The following is a 25,268-nucleotide window of genomic DNA, read 5'->3' on the forward strand; positions in this document are numbered from 1 at the left end:
TTCACATTTATCTGAGGCATCTATGTTTTCTGATTTGGGCTAGAACACTAACCTAAGAAGAGGCTTGCTTGCAAATTTGCAGCTTTCCAGTGTTCTGACTTTCCTACAATCACAAAAAAAAGGGGGTTGGGGGGGAGATGAGGTTGATACCTTTTTCAAAGTTTGTAGATATTTGACTGATGTTGAGTTAGTTGTCTTAGCAAAAGCTTGTATTGCCCAGCGCTGCTAACTAGAGGGAAGGTTTGCCGTTTTCAACTTCATTCATAGAAAGGATATTAGAGTTATGTTGAGACAAGTAAGACAAAGAGTCTCTGGCAAATCTAGGCTTTCATTTAAACATTTATTTGAAACACATTTTGTTCAATAAACTTCATGAGTTATACAGACAAATAATGGCCGGTCTTACTGTTGTTATTTTTCATTTTCCCTTTTAAAAAGTTTTAGAACAGTTGCAATAGTTTCTTCAATTATAATTGTGATTACTTTCGATGAGGAGATTGGAGAAGACAGTAGAAAAAATGCAGCATATTTAGATTTAATATTTAATACTTAAGAAATGTTTGATTTGTTGGCAGTGAAAAAACATTATCGACTATCATTTTTATTCATGATGTGTAGTGTTGACATAGGAGATACGTCGATACATCACTAATGTAGGATTTATGACAAGACAGTAGGTAAAATGTTGTTTGCTGTTTTGTTGCTAAACTTGACAAGAGACAAATATAAACTATCAAATATCAACTTAGCTGGGATTTTTTTTCTCCCATAAAGAGAGTGTATGTTGTTTGCAAGTGTGCTGATCTTGGAATTGCTCCTTTAGCTCAGGAGTTAGAGACTTTGTAAATTCAAGGATCTTGGGTTCAGTGCAATAGATGTGCATGGGAATGAAAAATTTCTGAAGGCCCAGGGTGTTCAAGGTGAGCTTCCCCTGGCGAGGTAGGTAACTCTTGTGAACTCAGTACATTTAAATTGCAGTTTAGCAGACGATGATCAAATTGTCTCGGGAAGAACAAGCCAGGAGTTCTGGACTTTGTTAGCACAAGTAGCTGCTGTTTAAACTGAAGATCCGTGGCAATCAAAGCCTCAAAGACAAGAGGCTCCTTGTGATATACGGCCTGGCTTTCAGGGATCGCATGTGACGAGTAACTGTTATTAGCATTTTCAGAGACAGCAGGTAAGAGAAGCTTAGGATATCAAGTGGTTACTACAGTATTGAGATGCAAAGTGGGTAAACTTCTTAATGTTATCAACGCTTGACAAATACTGCAGTTATTGTCATATACTGTTAGCTGTCAGGCTTTGTGTGAGAGCCAGGGCCAGTATCTGTTCCGACAGCTACCCCAGCCCCTTCTTCTGGGACCACTTCTTCCAGTACATGTCTTTTCCAGCAGACTTAACAGGCTTCACGCTTGTGAGATGCGTTGGCAACAAGGGGTACTAGTAGAAACGTTTTGCAGTTTTGTAGTGTGTTAGGTAGGTCTGTCACAGTATGTATCGTAATCTGTGAAAATAACATATTTTGGGAATGATTTACATTTTTTTGATGCTGGTGATACACATGAATACTTATAAATGTAAATTAAAAAGAGTATCTTGCATTTAGAGAGAAAGAAGTAGGAACACTTGCCTTTACAGATGATTGTAAACCCATCCCCTCTCACCAAATGCGAGGCTGTATTCTGTGTTGGAAGATGAGCAGTAATGCATTTCTTCGTAAGCTGTCCTCTATCTGGCAGATCACCTTGCTAGTTATGGCAAATGGATCCTTACACTGATTTTGCCATATAACCACCTCTATGTCCTTCAGAAAGTTTACTGTAGTCAAGAAGTAACTGTAATTCCTTTGAACTGATGCTGATTTTTTAAAAGCATTTGTGCCACTACTTTTTTTTCCACCCCTCAAATTGACTGTGGCATTAAGAGAAATGAGCCCATTTGTAGGAATGGGGTACATGTGTTGAGAGAATTAGCCAAGAGAACAGGTTTGGAGTTTCAGGTTTAAATTATGTCTCTTCCCCTCTGAAAGAAAACTCTGCCCCACAGCCCCCCCTCCCCCCGCCAATGTTGTGAAGAAAATGAAAGCACGCTAATACACTTTTAAACTTCTGTGAAATTTACGGTGTTGTGATTTCAATTATTATGGTAACTAGCTGCTGTAAATGCACTTTATAAGTTAATTATAAGCTGTTTGAATAAATTTTTTCTCTTAATTGTTTGTTTTGGCTATTGCTCATATTAAACACCTTTACTAACCCATGACCAACTATGAACTTAAATACATAGCAACTCTCACTGTTTCTGATTAGGTAAAGAATACTGACCAGTGCATGATTAAAGACTCTACTGTTAAGTGTATGGATATTCGTGTATACTTGCACATACAGTGTTTGTGTTTGAGACTTTCTGTAGCCACAGGTGGAGAAGTAGTAAGGACAGCAGCTGAAATTGATTGCTTCCATGTAATCTGTGATAGTGTTTATCACTTTCCACTGAGCTGACTTATCTTTAAATTAGGTGAAACCTCACTGAAAATCAGACTTTATATATGAACCTTCAAATTACACCCAAAGCCAAAAAGCATTTCTAGTTGATCAAAAGAACTGCGTTTTGTTCTTAAATTTCCACATTTTTTGTTTCTCTGGTTTGTTTTGTTTTGTTTTAATTTTATTTCTATTTTTTTTAGTGAGTGACAGTTGCTTCAGGAACCTTGCCGAGGATCGTAGTGGGATAAACCTTAAAGATCTGGTCCAAGACCCTTCTTTGTGAGTATCTGGCTCTTATTGCTAAGCAAAGAAAAGCTTCTTCGTGATATCCTTGTGAGTAGTTTTGTAATTATATAAAGTAGTAGTATGATGAAGTGTACGTAGTACTTTAGTGGTAATATGCTTGCCAAGTTGTTAGTCTTTAATACAGACAAATAATATTAAAACCACATTGTTGTTTACCTACCTCTGTTTATGAACTAACATCCAGTGAGCACATACGGTAAAGGGTACGAGAGCAGTCATCAGAGGTAACAAATTGTGCATGCTGGTATTTCTGTGGAGGAGTTGTATGCACAACGTCACCCCTCTTTGTTGAAGGAGGAACTGCATATAACTTAGGAGATTACTGGATAATTATGTTATCGTCAGTTATCTTAACACGTAGAATCTTTTTTCTCTGTATCTGATTTCATATGACTGATATTTATTTCTTCCTCTACTACCTGTTTTAATTCAAGTATATGAGTAGATGATCTAATTTTTACCTCATGACAAGAGTAGAGGTCTTCATCTCAGTATTCTATTTTCTTCTAAATAAAATTCAACCTCATGAGCTCTGAGACAGACTTGAAATTTTACCAAACTTTTTTGTGGTGTTTTTTTTTTTTCTTCAGTTAACTTTAGTACTAGCTGAAAATGTTCTTGCTAGTGTGCACAAGTGTACCACATTATGAGGAAAGGGAAAGAGGGAAAAATTTCACATCTTTTTAACATGAATGATAGTGCATTTCACAGTAGGTCCTAACATGATGAGCCTTTACACTGGCAGAGCACATTTTTCAGTATCGGTTGGGAAGTAGTGGAAAATACTATGTAAATCGTAATTCAGTTACAGGGAATATTTAGTAAGGAAGTAGATGCAGGACTTATTTTGTCGTGTTGCTACAGGTAAATGACATATATGCATATAGACATGCATTCTTGGGAAATTTTGACATAATGTATGTAATATTTGATAATTTATACCTGTGAAATGATGGAGGTACAGGGGACAAGTATAATTGTTGCTTGAGATTCACAGAATGAATGCAATAGGTAAATTTTTAATAATTACTATCTAAGTGTTGAAGTCAAGGCTATTTCAAAGGTCTTAATTTTCAATCAAAATTTGCCTTTTGAGTATTTTTTTTGGTTGTTGGTTTGTTGCCTTTTTTTTTTTTTTGAGAATTGTATGTGGTTTTTTGAGCTGCAGGTATGCTTATCTGCTATACGTAGTTTTGGTTTTGCACTTCTGGAGTTTATTTTCAGAAAGGATGCATTGCCTTTGTTGTAGAATGATCATTTTCCTTGCTGATCATTTTCCTTGCTGTTTACCAGAAATGATGAAATCTTCTAGTTTCCTTCCTTGACCGTAACTTACATGAAGAAGATTGTAATAAATTATTGTAATCTGCAAAATAAATGAAACGGATTTCTGTTGCTTATAGCATAAGAAGCAAAGTGACTGCAATGTGACTGCAATGTAGCCATTTTTATCACTTTGAAAGATTGAATAAATGTTGCTTATAGCATAAGAAGCAAAGTGACTGCATTGTGACTGCAATGTAGCCATTTTTATCACTTTGAAAGATTGAATAAAGTCTCAAAGCATCTGTTAGGTCTCAAGGACTGTTCACGACACTTCTATTGCATGACAGATTACAGTGCAGGAAAAGTCTGCTTCTTCCTGCCTAATGATAGGAATGTATAGGCTTTGTTTTGTCTTTCCAAATTTATATTCTTGCAGTTTTACAACTGAGTGCCTATTAAGAGTTCTTGCAAAATGTGTAATAGTGTGAGTGAATCTCCAAAATGAAGAAACGATACAAGGCTATATTGTTCAGCCCAGCCTTTTGTAGGCAACTCTAAGGTCCCATGGCATCTGAATTCTTTATTATGCAAAGAGAAATGCAAAGGACAGCGTGGGGCTGAAACATGAGAGTGCCAGCCAAAGAGATGTTTTAACCTTTTTTAAAATAAGAATAAAGATTAATTAAAATTTTTAGAGCATTTGGCTAAGATTTTCCCCCTATAATGATACCTGAAATAGCAAAATAATATTTGGTTCATCCTCTTCCAGTTTAATATTTACAATTTACGATTTCTTTGATGCTCATTCACTCTGACTGTAGATGAACTGCCTCTTTTCTTTGTAATCTAATGTCAGATACCAACATCAGATTTACATAAAAAATTCTGGTGCTTTCTCTGCGAATGGCTCTGTCACTCTAAGGGTTTGCAGTGCATTCGTAATGTATGACACTAATAAAATAGTTTAACAAAGAGAGTACAAGAGATTTTAGGTTCATCAGCATGTAAATAGATAATCAGTGTATATTTTTAGCAGGAGTTCACATTACTAGATGATGGGTTAGCAGCAGAGGTAGAAATACAGTATAATAGACTGAGAGGATAGTATTAAAAAAGTGTAAGTGGTTTTAGATTAGGATGGTTTGATACATCATGTAAAATGCATTTTGAATGGTGTCCATTTCTTGTGAGACTTAGCTACTTCACAGTTTTCTAAGCAACATTGGCACCTCCCTTGTTGTTTGCCACTCTTAGCTCCATCACAGACAACTTCTCTTTTGTTATTGCAGAAGGCTGTTTCTGGAGGGCTGAAAGTGTGTCTTTACATTGAAATATAAAGACAGCATTGTAGGGTTTTTTGATTAGTGTCTGATTTATATCAAGTGTGCCTAATTGTCAGCATAGTCTTTTTTCCCCAATTGATTTCCCAGGTTGAGCAGTCTGGCCTCTGTAAACTTGATCTGCTTTCAATTCTTTCATCGTTAGTAATAAATAAATCAGGAGTTTGATCATCTCTTTCTATTGTATGTGTTTTACTCTGTCAGTGAAAATAGGAATGCTGCTTAAGATAAAAAACCAAGCATATCAAATAAAAATAAAGTGGGGAGTTATTGACTGACTATGGGAGAAGGAAGTATGCAACAACTTTACAATTAAATCTCATTTTGTAGTTAATTACAGAAAAGTTGAATTTGAACAAAAAGTTGATTAGAAGTTCAACTGAAAAGGTGGTTTGAGAGTTAACTGCTGTTCTTTATTTATTGCAGCTGATCATAGAATCATAGAATGGTTTGGGTTGGAAGGGACCTTTAAAGGTCATGTAGTCCAACCCTCCTACAATAAGCAGGGACATCTTCAACTAGATCAGGTTGCTTAGAGCCCTGTGATGTCTCTGCTGTATACAGTGTCCAGTTTTGGACACAAAACATAAAGATGTAGAGATGTGTAGGAGAATGGCAAGAGAAGGCGGTTAGAAAGTGCAGTGCATGACAGGTGTTACTTAATTTAGAAAACAACAGTGGAAGAGAGGAAGTATGAGTCGCCTACAGTATGTAAAAGATAATTAAAGGGATTGTTCTTTTTGGCTGACGAGAAAGAATTAGTTCAATTTATAGCAGATGAGATTGTTTGGATAGTTAGAAAACATTTTAAATGTCAGTGTGATGAAGAAACTGGAATCTATTTCTAAGAGTGTCGGGGAGAGCTCTGCAGATTACAGTCTACATATATTTGATTCTATGTAAGTGTAGAGAGCTGGAAGGGCAAACTTCCCCCCCCCCTTTTTTCTTTTCTTCTATGAAAAAGATAAGCATTCTGGCAGTTTGGCATCAGCATAGTTAATATGACCAAAAACCAGATGGAACTTTTGATTGCTATACAGGTAACTTAATGTGGCTATGAATATTCAAAGCCTATGATTTGGTTTAGATAATGCACCCACTCCAGCCCTGCCTACCATTCCAGTAACACATAAAAGATACTTAAAATTTTGCATTCTACAGAGGAGATTTATCTACATGAGAAGACTACAGGTGTCTTTCCATGAATGGTCCTAAACAGCAGAGCTGTTGGTTCTTAGGAACTAAGGAACTAAGCTGGTGGTTCTTAGATGGTGGTGTAGATGTTCTTCAGACTATGTTCAGCTGAGGTAAAATGCAAGGAACTAAGCTGGTGGTTTAGACAGTGGTGCAGATGTTTTTCAGACTATGTTCAGCTGAGGTAAAATGCAATGGAACAGCTTAAGCTGCTCTTCGAGGCTCTGTAGCAAGGCAAAATTTCTTAAGCTGGTGCTCAAGGAAAGACAGAAAATTGATCAGTTCATTTGACTCCTTGCTTGGGAGCAGACTGAATGCTACCCTCTTTCTTCCCCTCCTTCTCCATCCTCAATACCCAATCTGTGCTTAGGAGAGAAATGTGTTAGGTAGAATTCAACATGGCTATCACCTGAAACTCCTCCTAGGTTCTTTACTACTGAATTTCTTCTAATTGTAAGTTATTTAAATACACCTCTGAAGCATGAACCATCAGATCATTAGAGGGTTAGGTATACCTCCACCTACTTCAAGCAGAAGTTCTATGTGTAGACATTCCCAAGTTTTAGCTCTTAGCATCACTTTATAAGATGTTCCTTTTAGCTGTAGCCTGTATATAGGCATAAAGTCTATAGAATACTTGTTTAGACAGAAAGGAGGATGCTTTTAATTTTTCTGTGCAATACAGTAGGTGCAGCTGCACATAATTACTGATACACATTTGTTTTGGAAACATCTTCAGAGCTTGAGATGAACAAGATCCAAGAGATTCTTGGATCTGCACTGCACTTGGATCTGTAGAAGCCGCACTGCAAATATGAGTCCTCCCCAAACATTTTGCCTGTTCCCGTCAATATCTGTCCAGATTGGAAGAGTTCAGAGAACTGCTTTTATCATCAAGGTCTCATCTGACTTTGAAGCATGTTTACTCCTTCTTTCTAGGCAAAATCACATCACATTTAAACTGTGTTTCATATCTCCTTCAGATTAGCTGACTTCAATTAAGAGAGGGTAATTAAGAAAGGTAAGAACAGGTAACTTTTGACAGGAGGTCGGAAGTTGTTTTAATACCTGTGTATTACAGAAGCTTTTTTTTTTTTGTAAAAATTGTGAGAAGAAAATGTTATTTACCCTCCATGTAATTGTATTAGAAAGACAACCAAAATATTAATGATCCACAAGTTTAATAGATCTGTGTTAGAAAATCCTGGATGAACTTGGAATTCCATTTGTCCATGACAGGAGATAGAAGTCTGACAGAAGTTGTCTTTGTCACTGCCTTGTTGTATTTTACAATCTCAGAAGGAGGAACTAGATACTTTTTCTGGGAAGTGTTGTGAGAGCTTTAGAATTTGTCACTTAATCATAAGGACTGAAGTTGAGGAAGGAATTCTTGAGGAGCTCTGATTTTTTTACCTTGCTGAGGACACAAGCAATACTGTAGGATTGAAGACCTGAATACCATATTAAGTCTGTGGATCTAAAATTTCACAGCATCTATCTTTACTTGAAGGAACCTGTCTAGCAGTTATGGAGGATAACTGGAAGTATTGTAGTTCATTCTTTTGCTCATCATTTGAAAATCAGTAGCATATTCTATTTTGCTGAAGGTTACAAATCCCATGTTATGATGATACCAGTTCTCTCCCTTTCCTCTTTGTGCAGCCTTTCTAGTTTTTCAGTGCCTTTTATAATATAGGAACGTCATGCCTGTTTCTTTTATTTAACTGCCGGTCTCAGTAATGCAGCATAGAGAGGAAACATTTTTCCTGTAATCCTATCTGCTGTTATTTTGTTTTGCAGCAGCATTCTAGTGGGAGTTCATGCTCAGTTGTTTGTCCATTATTTGCCTGTATTAGCACGTTTTCCCTAATAGGCCTGGCTTACAAAAATATTTCTCTTGCCTCTCTTGTCTCCTGTTAGTGAGCTCATCTGTAAGCATCAAGTGATTTCATGGGGTGATCTTTGTCAGGACAAATGGAGGACTCACTATGGTAGCCCAGAGTACTCTGTTACACAGAGGAGCCATACTGAGGTGTAACAGAAATGGAGCCTATTTTAAGTATGGCATCTAAAGAAAAAGTTGTACTTGGCAAACTTCCAAAGATCTGACACCCGCCTAAAATAATTGATGATGATGGGTCTAATCCAATATGCCCTTCTTAAAGTTGGTATAAATAGAATTGGCATCATGCTATCCTGGTGGTTTCTGATCAGTCTGGGGGAATAAGTGAGACAAGCCTTTACCTGCTTCAACTGCAAGCAGAGTTTGCATGTGCCTGAAAAAATTGTATTTACCCTCCCTTCGAGATAATTAAAACATGCTTTCCTTAAGTGGCCAAGGTTTCTTAGGCCAGTTTTCATGCTTGGCTTCTCCACAGTCCAACCAGACTCCATCAAATGTATCACAGAGATTGTTCTGTAGTTCATATGCCAAATAATTTTTACCTCCAGTCATATGAACAAGTCCCTAAATGTTTTCTACAGCCATTTTGTAAGAGGCTCTCTGTTTAGGCATACTGATTATCTGAGGAAAATCTACTTTTCAGCTTCGTTGAAGACCTCCATTACTTGCTCTTTAAGAAAAGAATTTTCTCAACATATGAGAATCTTTGGCAGTTTGTAGCAAAAATTGCTAATATTGCATGCATTTTTCTTTGGCTGTTTAGGATTAATGACTCAAACCTGTAGGAACAACTTCATTTGTCTGAAGCAAAAACTTAGCAGCAGTCTGTGGCAAAGCAGAACCTAAAAGAAATGTCTTTCTTAAGCGCTTAGTGCTTTCAACTCTAATAATTTTCTACCTCTTGGCCCAAAGCAGTCTCCTGTAACCTCTTTAAAGCTCCATGTCAACTTTATCTACCAATAGTAGTTACATTCAGAACAAACTCGCCTTCTTTCATTATACAGTTTCCAAATTCTTAGAAGGAATTTTCTTCCTTTTGCTCTTGCAATACCGTGCAGTAGCCTGCAATTAAGAAATTTATGAGCTAATCGAGTAACTGAAAAAGTTGATCTGGAACTAGAGGCTAGGCAGCCCCAGCACTATGTCTGGCTTGATAAGCATTGCTGAGGGGAAAGGGTTGTTCGCTTGCATGGCAGCTGCAGCTTGCGTGCTCCATCTGGCTTTTCAGTTTTAGTACTAGTTTTAGTATTAGTTCTAGTACTTCTCTGTGGTGCAGGGATGCACTGCTTGAAGTTTGTTAGCCAGGAACCTCTATCTAAACGTGTTCAGGGAACTTTGCTTATGGGATCTGTAACCAGAAATCCTCCTTGTTATTAGGAAGTTTTAAATTTAATGCATTTGAAATGCACTTTTTTATGGAGCTGTCTAAAGAAATGTTTGTTTTCTCTGGCTTGTTCTGGAACTAACAGTTATAAATGGATATATGATGTTTTTTGGAATAAGAAACATCATCATTAGTTATGGAGATTTACTAGATCCTTCATTTTCAGGGTTAAAGTTCATGTTATTTTTATTAGATGTACTTAAACTTTCACTTATAAATAAAAATGCTAGAAAATATTTTCAAAAAGGTTCTAAAGAAAAGCTGTGTCCTTTTTGCTCTGTTTTACTATGTTTACTGTCTGACGTCTGAAAAGAAATACATAAGACACAGGTTGGAAAATGTTGATCAAGTTTCAATCTAGAGTTTCACAAAACTGATTAAAAGTTGTTTCTATGTATGTTTTTAAACTTTGATTTTAAAAGTATCCACTATGCTTGTTACTTAGAATTCATGCCGATTTTTTTATTTTTCCAGTTGCAATTTTTAAATCCCTTTCTCTTATTACCTTACATTCTCCAATAGTACAAGAGCTAGCCTTAATAAAAAGAAGTAATTCACTACTTCCCATCAGTGGGCAGATGTTAGCCAGGCCTCAGCCCACAGAAGGGTCACTTGGAGAGTCAAACATCACAACCAGTAAGGTTACGCCCCTTCCTCCTCCTTTCCTTGAGCTTTTATTGCTGAGCACGACATCACGGTATGGAATATCCCTTTGGTCAGTTTGGGTCAGTAGTGCTGGCTGTGTCCCCTCCCAAATCTTTGCCCACCCCCAGCCTACTCGCTGGGGTGGCAGAGGGGGAAAAGACAAGACCTTGATGCTGTGCAAGCACTGTTCAGCCATAGTTAAAACATTGGTGTGTTACCAACACTGCTTTAGTCACAAATCCAAAACTCAGGAACGTACCAGCTCAACTCCGTCCCAGCCAGACCCAGTACATATAGGAGTAGTATTACAATTGTAATTGGAAGGAATATCGACAAGACTCCTGTGTGTCTGGGTATATTCAGGATCAGACCAAAATGACTTTATACAGAAGAAGTAGGAAAAATGAGTATGTACCAAGTACTGTCACAGTCTCAGAGTTAAATATCAGAAGACTTTTTTTCTGTAATCATTTGCAGTAATAATTGATAAGAATAGATCGGAGTAGAATGTAAAGTATTCATTTGGTTGAATATAATTTTACAGCCCATCATTTACTTTTGATTTTAATGGCACAGCAGCCCAGTTTCCTGGTCGATATTCCATTTTTTAAAATCACAGTCCAAGGTCTTTTTAAAAGCTTCATGTATAATGCTAGGGATTTCCTTGAGGGATTATGCTGTACATCTCTCTGTCTTTGCTTTTTGTTTTCTCATCCAAGCCAAATCCACTACAGCTTCTAGTTGCACTCTCTGGTCTTACCTTAGTGAACTTATCTTGCCTTTCTTGATCTTCTCATTTCAAGCTTCTTTTGGAGGGGTCTTTTTCTGTTGCATTTGCCACTTTCATCAGCTTTCCACTCTCTAAGGATCTGTGACTCTTCTAAGCCTATTTTGCCACCTCCAGGCTTCATCTGAATCTTAGCTAACCTGACTCTTCACCTGACCTCATTCTTCCTGACTCTAGTCTTTGCTTCTGTTTATATTCCAGTCTTTTCTGGGTATTTAAATGGGCTGTCTTCTCATAGTGTCTAGATATTGGAAAGAAAAATATTGTGTGTATCTACAGGAGAGAGATGGTCCAGTGCTGATCTTGGGTTAACCTGCATCAGTGGATGGTTCTCTGAGAAGATCCTCTTAATACTCAGCAGTGTATTAAGTGTGTTTCTATATTCTCAGAAAAGAAGATAAGATATGAGGACTTACTAAAAAAATCAAGAACAAAACAGAAGACCTATTTATATGACTGTATAAACCTGGGATATGCTTACATCTTGACTATAGTATTAATTTCTAAAAAGGATATGGTATAGATCATAAGATTGCTAAGCAGAGATTTGGAACAGCTTCCACACAAAGAGAAATTAAATAGACTAGAACTTTTCACTTTAACAAAGAAACAATGTATGGTGGAGGTACACAGAATGAATAACATTAAAAAAAAAAAGTCAGAGGCAATTTATACTGTTTTTCACAGATCAGAAATTGTGACAGGAAAAAATTCAGAGAGCAGGTTTAAAATGAATAAAAGTACATACTTATTCAAGTGTAGCAGAACTGAATATCTCATAATTGATGTAATATCATGTGGAAGCCTGGAGTTTAAGTGATAGATACAAAAAAGGAATTAGACTGACGGATATACTATGGCTGTTAAAGCTGATGATCTGCATGCAGCATCTAGATCAGCAAAGCTCCTGAACTGAAGATGGCAAGAGGCCGTAAGTGTGTACCAGGGGACAAATCATGCTCTATGTCATATGTTTATTCCCTAAGCATTTGTTTCTCAACACCAGAAACATCATACTGAGTTGTGTGGACCTTTAGATGGAGCTGGTATGGCAATTTTTATATACTTCTTTCAGAAATAGTAGTTTCATAAATAGTGGAGCACATACGAACTTGAAATGTTTTTCCATTGGGTCAGCAAACACTTGTCCTTGAAAGTAGAGTGGGCTTCCCTGTCATGGCTGAATTTAAATTTGGAACTCCTAGTATTGGAGGAACAAAAGCCTCTCAACACAGGGGTTGTAATAATTTATTACACGAGAGGAAATTTCACTCCTCTAATCTCACTATTAAAAATGACTAAATGCTCTTCTGAAATGTTCTTTCTCCTGAAAATCAATTGTGAGCTGAGCCCCGGACATGAGTCTCTTTGTAGGAGAGGATACCTTTTGTCAAAGCTATAAATACTTGAAAGAGTGTCTTATTTAGAGAAGGCTTCTGTGAAATTTGTGTACTTGTTTGCAGTGTAGATTAAGTTAGCAGGGGAAGCAGATAATCTGCTACTGAAAGATTATAATAGACTACCTAGCTTTGGATGTAAAGGAAGCCTATGCCGCACTTCTTAGGAATGATTCTGACATTGAGATACAGAAAATTGCTATCCAGAGATGTTTTCATGCTTTTATACAATACTACTCACAAATTCTAGTTTGCTTTCTTAATTAGAAAGAATTGTCCTGCCATCATTTGTTCTGGGGGACTCTTTAAACTCACTTTCTTTTTAGCACCGTACAGCAGAAATCTATACAGATGGTGCTTAAGAAGGAAGAAGTATAGTTATCCCACAGTAACTATGTCGTTTTCATGTACACTTTTCTCACCTTCTTTCACTATAACTTGAATTTTACCATGGATTCTTCACTTATGCTTTTCCCCTTTATCCATGCTGACATATAAACATCACAAGAGCATAACCAGGACATAAGTATATTTTCTATGGATGACGACAGCCTTGAAGTTCAAAACTGACATATCAAGGGTTCAAAAATTACCTCAAGTCGTTTTCTGCAGACAGTTATTTCAAAGAAACACAATAATACTAAATGCTTCCCTTTACACGCTTACTAATTCTCTTTTAAGCTTTTTGCATTTTCTTTAGCTGCAGCATCTCTCTTCTTACCTCCAATTTAATCCCCTTCATTGTATTCTAACAGAAATTTTTATTCTAATAAAATTCTATTTTCTATTGGTTATTTGGTTTTGGGTATGAGAATGTATCTTGTCTATTAAGTGATATTTTTTGTTGGAAATACAGTGTTTCCGTGAAATTTGTTATTGGTGTCATTTTCAGATAGGAGATTGTTTTAGAAAATACAGCGTGCTCTGGAGTGTCGTTTGACTGACATGATTGAATTACCTGTTTAAAAAATACACATTAAGAGATCTTTTTCTCCCTCAACCCCTCTTCATTCAGTATGTTTCTCTCATTGTCACAAGCATTCTGCACAATTAATGTGCTCTGTAGCTCAGTACAGTATGTGGAAACGTTCAATAGCAAGTGTTCAGCTATAGAGTAGATGATGGAGGGACTATTAAATGTGGGAATGCAAAACTGGAATGTCTCCTCTTCTCCATTTTAACAAAACATATTTCATTTGTTCCTGTGATTTTTTAAAAAAATAGATTATTACTTATTAGGTGGTGTTTTTTAGTCTACTGTGTTCCATTTTTCCCAAAGGTGCACTAAAAGATACAAATGTGCTTCTAAAGTAAAGATACTTTTAGTGGATCCTTTCCTTTTTTCTGCTAACATAAAAAAACACTTTTCTAACGGAGCCTGGAAAGCCATTTACCAAAGAGATTGCTAATAATTCAGGAAATACATTAATATGTAATTTTGTTTTCATTTTCTTATACAGATAAAGAGAATACAGGGCAATGTGATTGAGACGTTTTTACCACGTAGTTCTGGTACGGCTGATGATTCGGGGCTGAGAAGCAGAGTGTGGTACCATGGGCAGCTGTTGTGTCTGTTCTGTGCCTGGAGCTCTCCTGTATCGCCTGCATTTCCTTCAGGAAACTCTGTATTGAGCCTACTCTACCGCATTTGCGATGCTCTGAAAATTAGAGAACAAGATTTGAATAAATTTTAATTCAACCTATCATAACAGTTCCGTGCAGATTAGAACTCATTTTCATCTAAACCAGCATGAATTTCAGGGGAAAATTAGAGGCTTCAGGAGTATCATCATATCGTTTCTGTTGCTGAGTAAAAACCATTAAGAAAAATTCAACAATGTATTTGAGTTTTCAATATTCTTGAAACATTAAAACTCTAAGAATCAAATGGTTTTAACGGAATAAGCACAAAACCCAGAAAATACTCATCCTGAGTGGCAACCATCCAGTCCCACCTGTCCATGCATTCACACAGGTGGATCATCTCAGCTTTGTGTGTATAAGCAACTGCAAACTTTGCTTTCCACCAATCTACAGTAAATACCTCTATCCAAAACCCATCTAAAATGATTCTCAGAATCTTTACTTACAATACTTCATTGTAACTACACTTAAAATATCAGTTTTGAAAGTTTGTAAGTTAATTGTACTGTATTCTGACAGTATTCTTTGGGTACAGTTGGCTTTAAAATGCATTATTCAGCATCTTTCAGCATTGAATCCCTTGTGAAAACAAGAATTTGCTAGAAAAATGCAAAGAAATACAGTTAATAGATTTTCTTTATACCTCTTCCTGGCTTAAGAACAAATGCTGCCTGCCATGAGCCTTAGGCAGATAGCTTTTCAAGGGCCATTGTGCATGTGAGGGGATGAAGCAACACACTTGGCAGACTGATTTGTATTTTTAACAGTATGCTCTGTATTGTTCTTCAGAAGCTAACAACATTAAATATACATCCTCAAGGAATGAATTTGTGACCAAAAGCTAGGTAAGAATTAAAGGTTATGTTTGTGTTCAAATAGAGTATCTATGTGTACTTCATTATTTGCTAATGAAGGCATTAGTAATAGATGAACTAGTAAAGATTTGGAGATTTCAGAACAATTTTAATTTTCAATTCTAATATTTTGCATTTATACAGATAACTTGGTTTTATATTGTGAAAGAATTTTGTGAAGTGTGTTTTTAAGGAGTCAAAACTGAGAAAACTTCTCCCCTTTTCACTAGTGTCTCAGACACAGTGAGAAGTGTGCCTGCTTCTGCCTGCATGGTTGAGCAGAACATTTTGAAGATACTTGCGTGAAACAAAAACACCCCCGAGTTTTTCTAAACATGGTAGAATAAGACATTATCAGCTCAAGGTTTTGCTCAGAAATCCCAATAATAGCAGTGAATTCTACATTAGGAGTTTGTTTTTTTTTTTTTCCTTTGTCTTCCTTCAGGAGTTCCTCTTGTTCTGCCTTCTCCTGCACATACTTCAGACTCCAGCCAGTGCTGTAGCCCTTGCACTCTCAAGCCTTTTAATCTCTTTAGCCAATTTATTGTTTGTGCTAAACAAAAGGGTTTGACTATGGTTTTTGTGGAGCTTGTGAATGCTTACCATGCTCAAAAGCTCTAATATAAGATAAAATTTTTTGGATCGAAACCCTTTTTTTCCAGTCACTAGTTTTTATTATCTTTGATTTGGTAGTATTATTTTCATTGTGTAAATGAGGGAACGAACGTTATGTGAACAGTGCAATGATTGCAGCATGTATAGATATACACAAGCTATTTTTAAAATATTGATAATAGTCATGTGGTTACAGCAGCCCAAAGCTTAGTGTAGACTGGATGAATATCCAGCTTCTCAGGAAGGTTTTGTCACAGCTTTTGATTTCAGTCTCATCATGGTTGCACCAGTATCCAAGCTTTTCATTAGCTCACCAGCTTGGATATTTCTGCATAGCTTAATACACTGACATATTGTGAAGGGATAGAAGTAATCTGTGGCAAGGTTAGCAAGATAGCAGTACTTAAAAATGTTTTTTTTTTCTTTTTATTTCTCTAATGCAGCAACGATTTCTCTTAAAATTTGTTTCAGTGGCATCTTAGCTGAAGATTGCAAACACTTTTGTTTCCCAACAAAGAACCAATTTGTCCTTCCATTTTTAACAAGGTCTTAATACTCTTTAACTTCAGATGAATTAGAACTGTTTCTGTCCAAAACCTCATTTTCTGTGGAAAGACAGGCTAATGAGAACTGCCCACCCTTATTAATCGAGAATTCCTTAATTTATCAGCGGGATCTTTATTCTTCACATCTTTTCTTTCTGTTTGTCTCTCCCTCAGTGTTCATCTTCATTTGAGGTAGTGGTGTATATATACAGAGCCTTCTCAAGACCATGAATTTTTGGTGCTACTTTGGCATATGAAGTGGTGGTTTCTTTGTACTACTTCTGTTCTTCTGCACAAGACAGGACACTAGCTGAATATTTGTAACAGACCTTAATTCCCCAGATTATTAGTTACCCTAATAGGAAGCTTTTGTGTCACCCTGTCCTCTGTAACACTATTCAGCTGGTTTACAGAAGCCCTGTGTTGGAATCATCATTGGAGAAGCAAGAAGAGATAGCTGAAACTTTGGTAATCATTAATTGAAAATTATTCAGGCACTCATTAAGGGCAAGTTTTGAAACTTAATGTATTGACAAGAACGGTGACTGTAAGTATATCCACAAAGAATTAGGCATCCGTAGTTTCTACAATTACAGTATCACAAAGCAATATGTGTTTCTTAAAACACAGCAAGGTTGAGTAATGGGAAAGATCAGACACTGACAGCTTTATAACAAGGAGGTTTGTATACATTTGACTGCTTCCAGAAGTTGATCTCCCTTCCTTCAGCAAAGTGAGACATGTAGTCACACCCCAGCATGGAGTCCCTTCTATCTCAGCAAAAGCTGCTCTTGAGGAGAGACTTTATCAGAAAATCTTTTGACATTCTATTATTCTGGAACAGGAGTGAATGATCAAATAATACAATCATATATCTGGACTATTCAGATTTTGCAGCTGCTTCTATTGCTGCTTCATTTTAAAACACATGGAAGAAAATGGTAGCTGAAGTTATTGATCATTACCTGGTGGTGTTACTGTGTTCAGCTCAGCAGCAGGTCCGCCTCTTCTCCTTCTTTTGGGGTGCTCTTGTAACAATCTAATGGGAGAAAATAAGCCACCTCCTGCAGTAGCAAACTACAGGAGGAAAATCTCACAATCACTGGAGGAAAGGATTGTACTGTATGTTCCTCAGCCTTGAGAAAAGGAAGATGAAGGTTGAAAGGTTTTATGCTGGGCAGGGAGGAGAGGCTGATCTTGGGGAAATTGCTAAAAGTGAGTCACGCTGACCAGAATCTAATAATCAAGAGCCTTTTTAAACACTCAGATTCACAGTTATAGTTCATGTTTTCAAGTAGTAGAAAATAAAACTTTCTCTGACCAATACTGTTGATTAGTTTGTAAAATGTATGTCATGGAATAAGACAAAATTTTGTTTTGTGACTGCTATTAATATAAAAGTCTAATAGTGGTTTGTGTGTGTATGTTCAGTGCTGCTTGTGATTAAGGGAGAAATACTGAATGGATAACTTAAGTGTTAAATTTAATATGCCAGTATGATCAAGTGGGGCTAAAAATACTGAGCAAACACAAGCAAGCCCTAAGTCCGCAAGGAAGAGGAAAGCAGATGAACCAAGCAATAAATATTTTGTACTTGGCCAGTAAAAATGAGTGAAATGTTGAACATGAAATTAAACTGGCAAACAAAAAACCATAATATTTGATTTCATGTCAAAGGGTTCATAAAACCTTTCACTGAGGAACTTTGATAAAATTTTATGATGAACTATTTTCGTTTTAATTGAATTACATGTTTTGGTGAAAAAGCTTCACTGGAAAATTATCAAGTAGCTCTTAACCAAGTTTTATATCAATAACCAAGTTTTATATGAAAGATCTCAAACTGGTAAAAATTAGTCATATTTGCTACTAACAACTATTCATTTAAATCATTCTCATGGAACAGTTAGCACACTGTTTCTAATTACGTTGTTATAACATGCAGCATGTTTAATACATTTTATAATTAAATTATGTAGTTCATATAAATTACATATTGCCTTGTTAATAGCTTTTTGACAAATAAGGACGAGCAAGTACTCTGTACTCTGAGCTGGCTGGTTGTAACATAGATGTCTGTAGAAGAGTGCTGAGTACAAGCCAACTTGCTTTCCCTCTTGGCATGGTTTATTAATTGTGGCTCAGTGCCACTCTAACTGTGGTACAGAGTTGGCTGTGATCTGATGTGGGATGCTGGTATAGCTCTCTGAAAATAACAGATAGACAGACCCAAGATTCTTTTTCTTCCTTCATCTCCTACGTTTAATAGTTCCGTTGTTAGTAAAAGCTCTGAGAATTCTACCAGAAGAGGTAATAAAGATTTTAAAAAAGAAGTAGCAAGCTTGCATTACAATGCATCATTCAAATATCTGTCACTAGTAATTGTTCAGTTAGGATTATTATTTTAATTTATTTTAATGAGAAGACTGCTAATGCTTTATACTCGCTTTAAAGTTACTTAGTGCAAAACTGTGTCATAGACTGAATTGCTCTGTAAAACGGAACTCTCCAATAATATGCAAGTTCCCTGAAGTGTTTCTGTATTATAGCTACTTACTTAGTTAGTTTTAGAAGGGGGAAAGATTGTGAAAAAAGAATTGAGTGGGCTAGAAAACCTTTATTTTGTATTTGTGCTCATGTATGTATCAGTGCAGTTCAGAGGATGAAATTGAGCTGGGGTAGAAGTAGAAGGGCCAATAAAGCTACAATACTGTATGAAGTATCCACCTGTAGAAGCTGAAGGTGGCAAGTTGCAGATAATTTTTTCTGGGATGGAAATTTTGTAGGTACTCCTTGACTGCAGTAAGTACTAGGGGGAGAATCTCAAAGTTCACAGTTGGAAATGATTTTGGAGCCGGGCAATTGCAGCCAAGAGCACAGAGTGGGAAACATCTGATACTTTGCTTGTATTTCTCCCTTCATCTCTTTTCTCCAGCAAAGAATGCCTCTCAGTTGCACGATGTTTGCCAGTTAATGGACTTTGGCAGTTCCCTATGGGCCAGGTACGGGCCACGAATAATTGAAGAGCCTGTCTGTGTGCTTCAGCTTTGATGTGTACAGTATCTTTGGTCTACTTTGGTTTTTGTGACCTATTCAATCTTTGGCCATTCTGTTAAGTTAGTCAGCAAAAATCACAAGTTAGTCCTTAACTTATATTATATGTGTGCATATGTGGGCAAAAGTTTTAAAACCAACAATTTTTTAAAGCAAAAATAAGTATCTTCCAACCAACCGTATACCACTGCCTTATTTTTCACAGAATAATTAATGACTGAGCAATCATAATGTTATATTATCAACAGCATCTATGTATTATTTGGTTTCTTCATCTTTTTATTTTCATACAAAGTTCATTTTACAAATCAAAATTTGATTTAATGTATTTGCTATCAATGTAAACTCAACTTGAAATTTAAAAATCCACCTGCAGAGTTTATGTCTTAATGGCATATGTGGCCATTGAATTGGAGTGACTGAGCTCCACTGTAAAGAATTGGCCACTGTGGAGTAAAGATCAGCTGAACTGTGAGTTCATCCATAGATGTGACAGAAAGATAACCTTGGAATTAACATTTTTAGGTATCAGGTACTCAACTTTGACTTTCATTTGTAAAAGGCTTCTGCCACATTTTATTTATTCATTACAGATGGTTTTGAATTTGGTACAAGTGGGGTTTGGACAAATTATTATATAAGACAGTCTTACAAAGATTAAACAAATTGTGAGAGGATACTACTACTGAATATTTACTTTTCCTTAATTAAGATGAAAGAGGATATTCTGTTCATCATACTAAAACATCTGCAACCTAAGCTTCAGAGCATGAAAAGTGTATTTTTTTTTTTAAAAGCCATTTACTATAACTATTGTCTGATTTATGAAGACAACTAAATATGCACTGGTAATCATGAAGAACACTGCTTTGAAGAACACTGCTGAATTTGGAGAAGCATGCCTTCTTAGCAGCTTAAGGTATGGAGGCACTGCAGCTATGAAATGTATCTTGACACTTACCTGGGGTAGCATTATGCATCAATGAGCATTTAAAGTCAGGTGATGAGGCTGGAGGAAATATGAGCTAAAGCGTTGACTGCTGTTGTGGAGGGATAGCACCACTATTTGTCCTGACATGTTTTAGATGAAAATATAGCTAACAATACAGTTTCTGTTAAAATAACCTAGTAAAATCTACCTATGGTATTCCGCTGGGCGGGCAGGGGGATGATGTCTTACAAAATACAAAATCTGGAGTTTTCTCTTCATTTGTAAATGGTCTTTGGGCAACTGCTTTCTAGATCCACCTTTTAGATTTTAAATGGAAGAGATGTTCTTATTAGTTCAATTTTGTTTGATTTGCTGGATATGTACTGAGCCTTCTTCTCAGGATAGGCCTTTCGTTCTTTTGTTGCTTGACGTGATGCTACCCACCTGCCTGTAAGCTCTTTGATCACAAATGCAAATCCAAAATAGAACAAGACCTTGTAAAGCAATTAAATTGTTGCATTGTCAGCATAAGATTATTTTGCAGTTTTACCAGAGGTTAAGGTCCTGAAATGTATTCTACTGACATTATCTACAGTGGTTTCTCTATCAGTTCTTTAAATGTTCTCTCTTAATGTAATGCTGCAGTTTAACTCAGTTCCTAAAATTAGGTACTACTGAAACTCATTTCAGTACAGATTTGGATTATTTCTGGGCTCTTCGAACTGGCTTTTTGTAGTTATTACTGTTGCTCTCTAAAGGGTGAAGGTGTTTAGTGCTAGTGCTGGAAGGAAAAGGCAGGTTACAGAATAACAATTGCTTGTTTGGAGTAAAATCGTAAATTGTGATTTGGCAAGAGAATGGCAGTTTCTTACAGTGGATTATTCATAAAGCCCAGGTATCTCTGTACACAAACCTCATATATTTTTTTGGATATCAATGTCTGTGAGGGTCATGCATATGCTGTACTGTCCTCAATACCTGTTTGCAGGTAGAGTTGTCCTGACCATCTTTGATTTCCTTTCTGCATCATGGCTCAGGAAGTACTGTGCGAAGTATTAGCAATGTTACTGTTGGTTGTGTTAGTCATTTGTCTATTGATAGTCAGGAATTTAGCCTTATAATTAATATAAGGTGGTTCTAGGGATACAGTGTAAGCAAAATCCATGGTGCTTAATCTTTTCTGATATGAATCTATGATCACAGTTAATGTATTGGCTATTTCAGATGCCTAGAAACACATCTAAGCTATCTGTGGTATTTGCCAGTAGGATTGCAGGGTTAAGCGTTTTTCAAGACTGTTCTCCAGATACATGAAATTGATTGTTAGCAATAAAAGGAAGACCAACATGGGCATGCTGGAAAGTGGGAGGTCTCTACTGGTTTTAAAATTTTTTTAAAACCTGTGTGGAGTTATCATTTCTGAATATACTGTTATGTGGCAGAGACTTCTAGACTAGATTTCTGCTTTGGAAGAGATACCCTCCTGTCACTTTTGCTATTTTTATCTAGGCAAATTGTCAGGGCTCACTGACACGGAATATACATGACAGCACTTAAGTTACTTATTTTACAGAACTAGGATTCACCTTATCTATTTTCACTCCTACTCACCTGTGCTGGAGCAGGAACTGAGGAAGAGATCAAATCTCTTCCTCATCTGTGTTCTTCAGCTTGGGGATGGCTGGAGGCATGTTGAAGCTATCAGGGATGTTATGGTCACTGTCACCCAAAGGAGTGTGATGTAAGTACTGTTTATATGTGCTCAGTAACCTTGTGCAGTCATATAAAAAAAAAAAAATCTTCTGTTACTGTGAGGTGGGTTACTCTTCTTTCTAAATATCATACTTGTAGGGGGAGCAGTACTAAATAAAGAAGAGAAGGGCTTCAGCAAAATGGAACCGGAGGGGATTGTTCTATCTAACTATTATTTTTATTTTTAAGAGAACATCATACAAAATAGATGGCAGGAGAACATAGCTGATAATGACTTACAAGGTGATTTAAAGCTGCATGTAAGGAGAAGTTAATAGTTACATTTTGCCAATGGATTATATTTGTGCAAGCTGTTTTGAAATTAAAAGTAGTAATTTTTTTTAGGACTTGAATGAAAAAAAATGCACAAATCCACATGTAATCAAAGACCTCTTAAGTTGTCTAAGATCCCCTGCCGACCATGTTTCTGAATATTGAAAGAGTTGGGTTGTAATGAGTTGTGACATGAATAGCAGAGACAATACATCAGTAGTTTTTAAATTCATCTAGAAACATTTTGTTGACATTTAAATGATCAGATGCAGAGAAAAAAGGGAATGACAACTACAGAAAACAAAAATAAGAGTGCTGAAAAACCCTTATAGCCAATAATATATGAAAAACAAAGAAATGTTTTTCAATAACTTGAGTTTGAACCTTACAGAAGTATTTTACAAGCAGCTGTAAAATATGGATGATGGCTTCGAAAATAACTGTAAATTATCTGGAGCGGAGATAACTATGTGACATGCAATAAAATCTCACTTTCAGCATTGTCAGTAATGCTATTTGTCTATAGAAAGTTCCTCCTAGGTATGAAGAGGGATGGATCAAATATGGAGTTGTTTTATTCATATGACTCCATTCTGTGGCTGAACAGATTGGGTGTTTTTTTTCCCTTTCATATTCCCCAACACATAGCATACACTAAAAAACCGCAGTTGAGTCAGGTGACTATTTTAAACATAATTTAGTTCTCTCATTTAGGCCACACATGGCAATATATGTATATATATGCAAACACACTAATATATTAAGGAAAAAGAAAAACAACAGCAAATTCTGCCCCTGAATCTAACTGTCTAGAGAAACAGAGACGTTACAAGACTGCCATTAATCATATACTGGATTGTATTCATACTTTATAGCTCTCTAGAATGTGGTAGAGAGAAATGAGACATTAGAGCTTTGGGAAGGTGAAGTACTGTGTAAACTAGTGTGGTAGCCCTTCTGGATGCCGCTAGTCTCTGAGACTCCCCTATCATTCTTGTAATTTCAGAACTGTAGTATTTTTCTTTTTTTAAAAACAGTTCTTTAAAGGTTCTGACAGTCTTCCTGTGATTTAAATTGTAAAGAACCAATTTGATCTAGAATCTGGAATGATCAGACCATTTCAACATATTCTCCACATTTTATTCTTCCTGAGTTTGAGTCATCCTGCTCTCCCCTTTAGTCCTTATTGGTATTTTTCAGAATAAAGAGATTTTCTGGATGCTTTTTCGCCTGATCATAGAAAGTACTCTGACTGCTCTTTCGACCTGTGGTCTGCAATTCATTCCAGCTTATTCTCCAACATCAGGGATCACTGTTTCCATTATTCCATTTTCTGGTTTTACATATCGCAGCCAAACTTCCTCTCTTTTTAAAATAAATGTTTAATATTTATTAGCCTTGGCATAAGCATGCACATGGACTTTGTGTGTCTAAGCATGGTTCAAAAACATGTGTCAAGCATGTGCACACGCTTGAGTGTCTAAGAAATGGAAGGGAAAATATATACTGAAGTTTTGGGGAAGAAAATGATGGTATTGTAGTGGGTGTGAGAAGCATATACATGGTAAAAACCTGAAGGGTGGAGGGCCCGTTTTCTAAATTCATTTTTTGTTGGATACTAAAAGTCTGTGGGGGAGGTGGCCAGTGTTAATTTAGAATAAAATAAGCCTTAGTGTTTCTACTAGTTGTGGGTCAACTTATGCTTCTTATTCTTCTTTTTCTTAACATTTGATTCAGATGGTCTCTCTTTTACATTTGGATGGAAGTAAATAGAGCTCAACTGAAATGATAAGTGTCAGCAAAAATAGCTTTATCCTCCTGTATAGGTTTCTACAAGCTGTTATGGTAATTTACCAGTGGAATCTTTCATTTCCAGGCAGATCATTGCAATCCTTATCATATTGCCTAAATCCTTTAATTTGCAGTGCCTTCCAAGATAGGCAAAAGGTCACTCTCAGGCACCCAAAAAATTTGCTTTCAGATGAGGTGGGTGAGGATTTTGTGACAGGCAGTTGCTAGCAATATATATGCAAATGCTCTGTATCTCACATAGGTATGTACTTGCTGGAAAAAATGCAAATACATACTTTGCCCTACCACAGTATTTCTTACAGGACAAAGTAAGATCAACATTTATTATTGTCTTGGCCCTTACTATAAATACTTCTCTTCATACAGTGTTTTAAACTCCTCAGTCTACTGATTAAATCCCAACATGGATATTAAATATATATTTCTTTGCCTAAATGGCGATAATTTGACTGTTTTCATGATGATGATTTTTGTCTGCTTCTGCATAATTTTTCCTCTCAGGAAATTTCAGATCTTGTTCATGTTGTTTAATGAGCTGCCTGGTCAATCATCTGATGCCCCAGTGGGAACTTCCAAAGTCATTGAACACATTTTACTTAAATCTAGCTGACATTTCTGTCTGTCTGATTTAATGTATGGTTTCCATAGTTAGATTACCAATCAGATAGAGCATAGTACAGTCATTCCTCTGCGCTATAAACATGCATGTATCCTGCACAGAAGTGGGCTTTTTGCTGTTGGTCCACACGGCAAGACTGTTTTCAGATTCTGCTGGTGTTTGAGAAGACTTTAAAAGTCAGTTTTAATTAGAAATAAAATTTTGAACCTGTAATGAAAATTCTGAGTGCAGAATTAGTCTTTGGTATTTTATTCTCAGCCCATTTCAGATGCAGCGCCTCTCTCTTGTTATAATCTGGTGGAACTAGGCTATTACAAACCATGAAATATTTGGTGTAGTGTTCTGCATGCTACATTGTCTGACGCAGTTAAATGCTAAAGTCCAAAAAAAATTTTGAAGTTATAAACATCCGTATTGTTTATATTTCATTTCATTCTATTAAAAGATCTTAAAATGTTTGC

The 25,268-nt window shown here is 36.4% G+C and overlaps 1 protein-coding gene across 17 annotated transcripts in view; it reads left to right on the plus strand.

The window, feature by feature from the left end:
* GPHN (gephyrin) overlaps positions 1-25,268 on the plus strand; it is a 300,275-nt gene that overhangs the window by 92,100 nt on the left and 182,907 nt on the right. For 16 of the 17 annotated variants that reach the window (XR_012673911.1, XM_075151848.1, XM_075151849.1 and 13 more), the window contains one exon: positions 2,687-2,765. The exons of the other annotated variant lie outside the window; for it this stretch is intronic. Coding sequence is in view for 15 of the 16 variants with exons in the window: in XM_075151848.1 (XP_075007949.1) it covers positions 2,687-2,765 (79 nt within the window). In the remaining variant the exon portion in view is untranslated. The remainder of the gene's footprint in view (positions 1-2,686; positions 2,766-25,268) is intronic. 17 annotated transcript variants of the gene reach the window in all.

This window comes from Calonectris borealis, chromosome 5, assembly GCF_964195595.1.
Source record: "Calonectris borealis chromosome 5, bCalBor7.hap1.2, whole genome shotgun sequence".
Classification (NCBI taxonomy): Eukaryota; Metazoa; Chordata; class Aves; order Procellariiformes; family Procellariidae; genus Calonectris; species Calonectris borealis.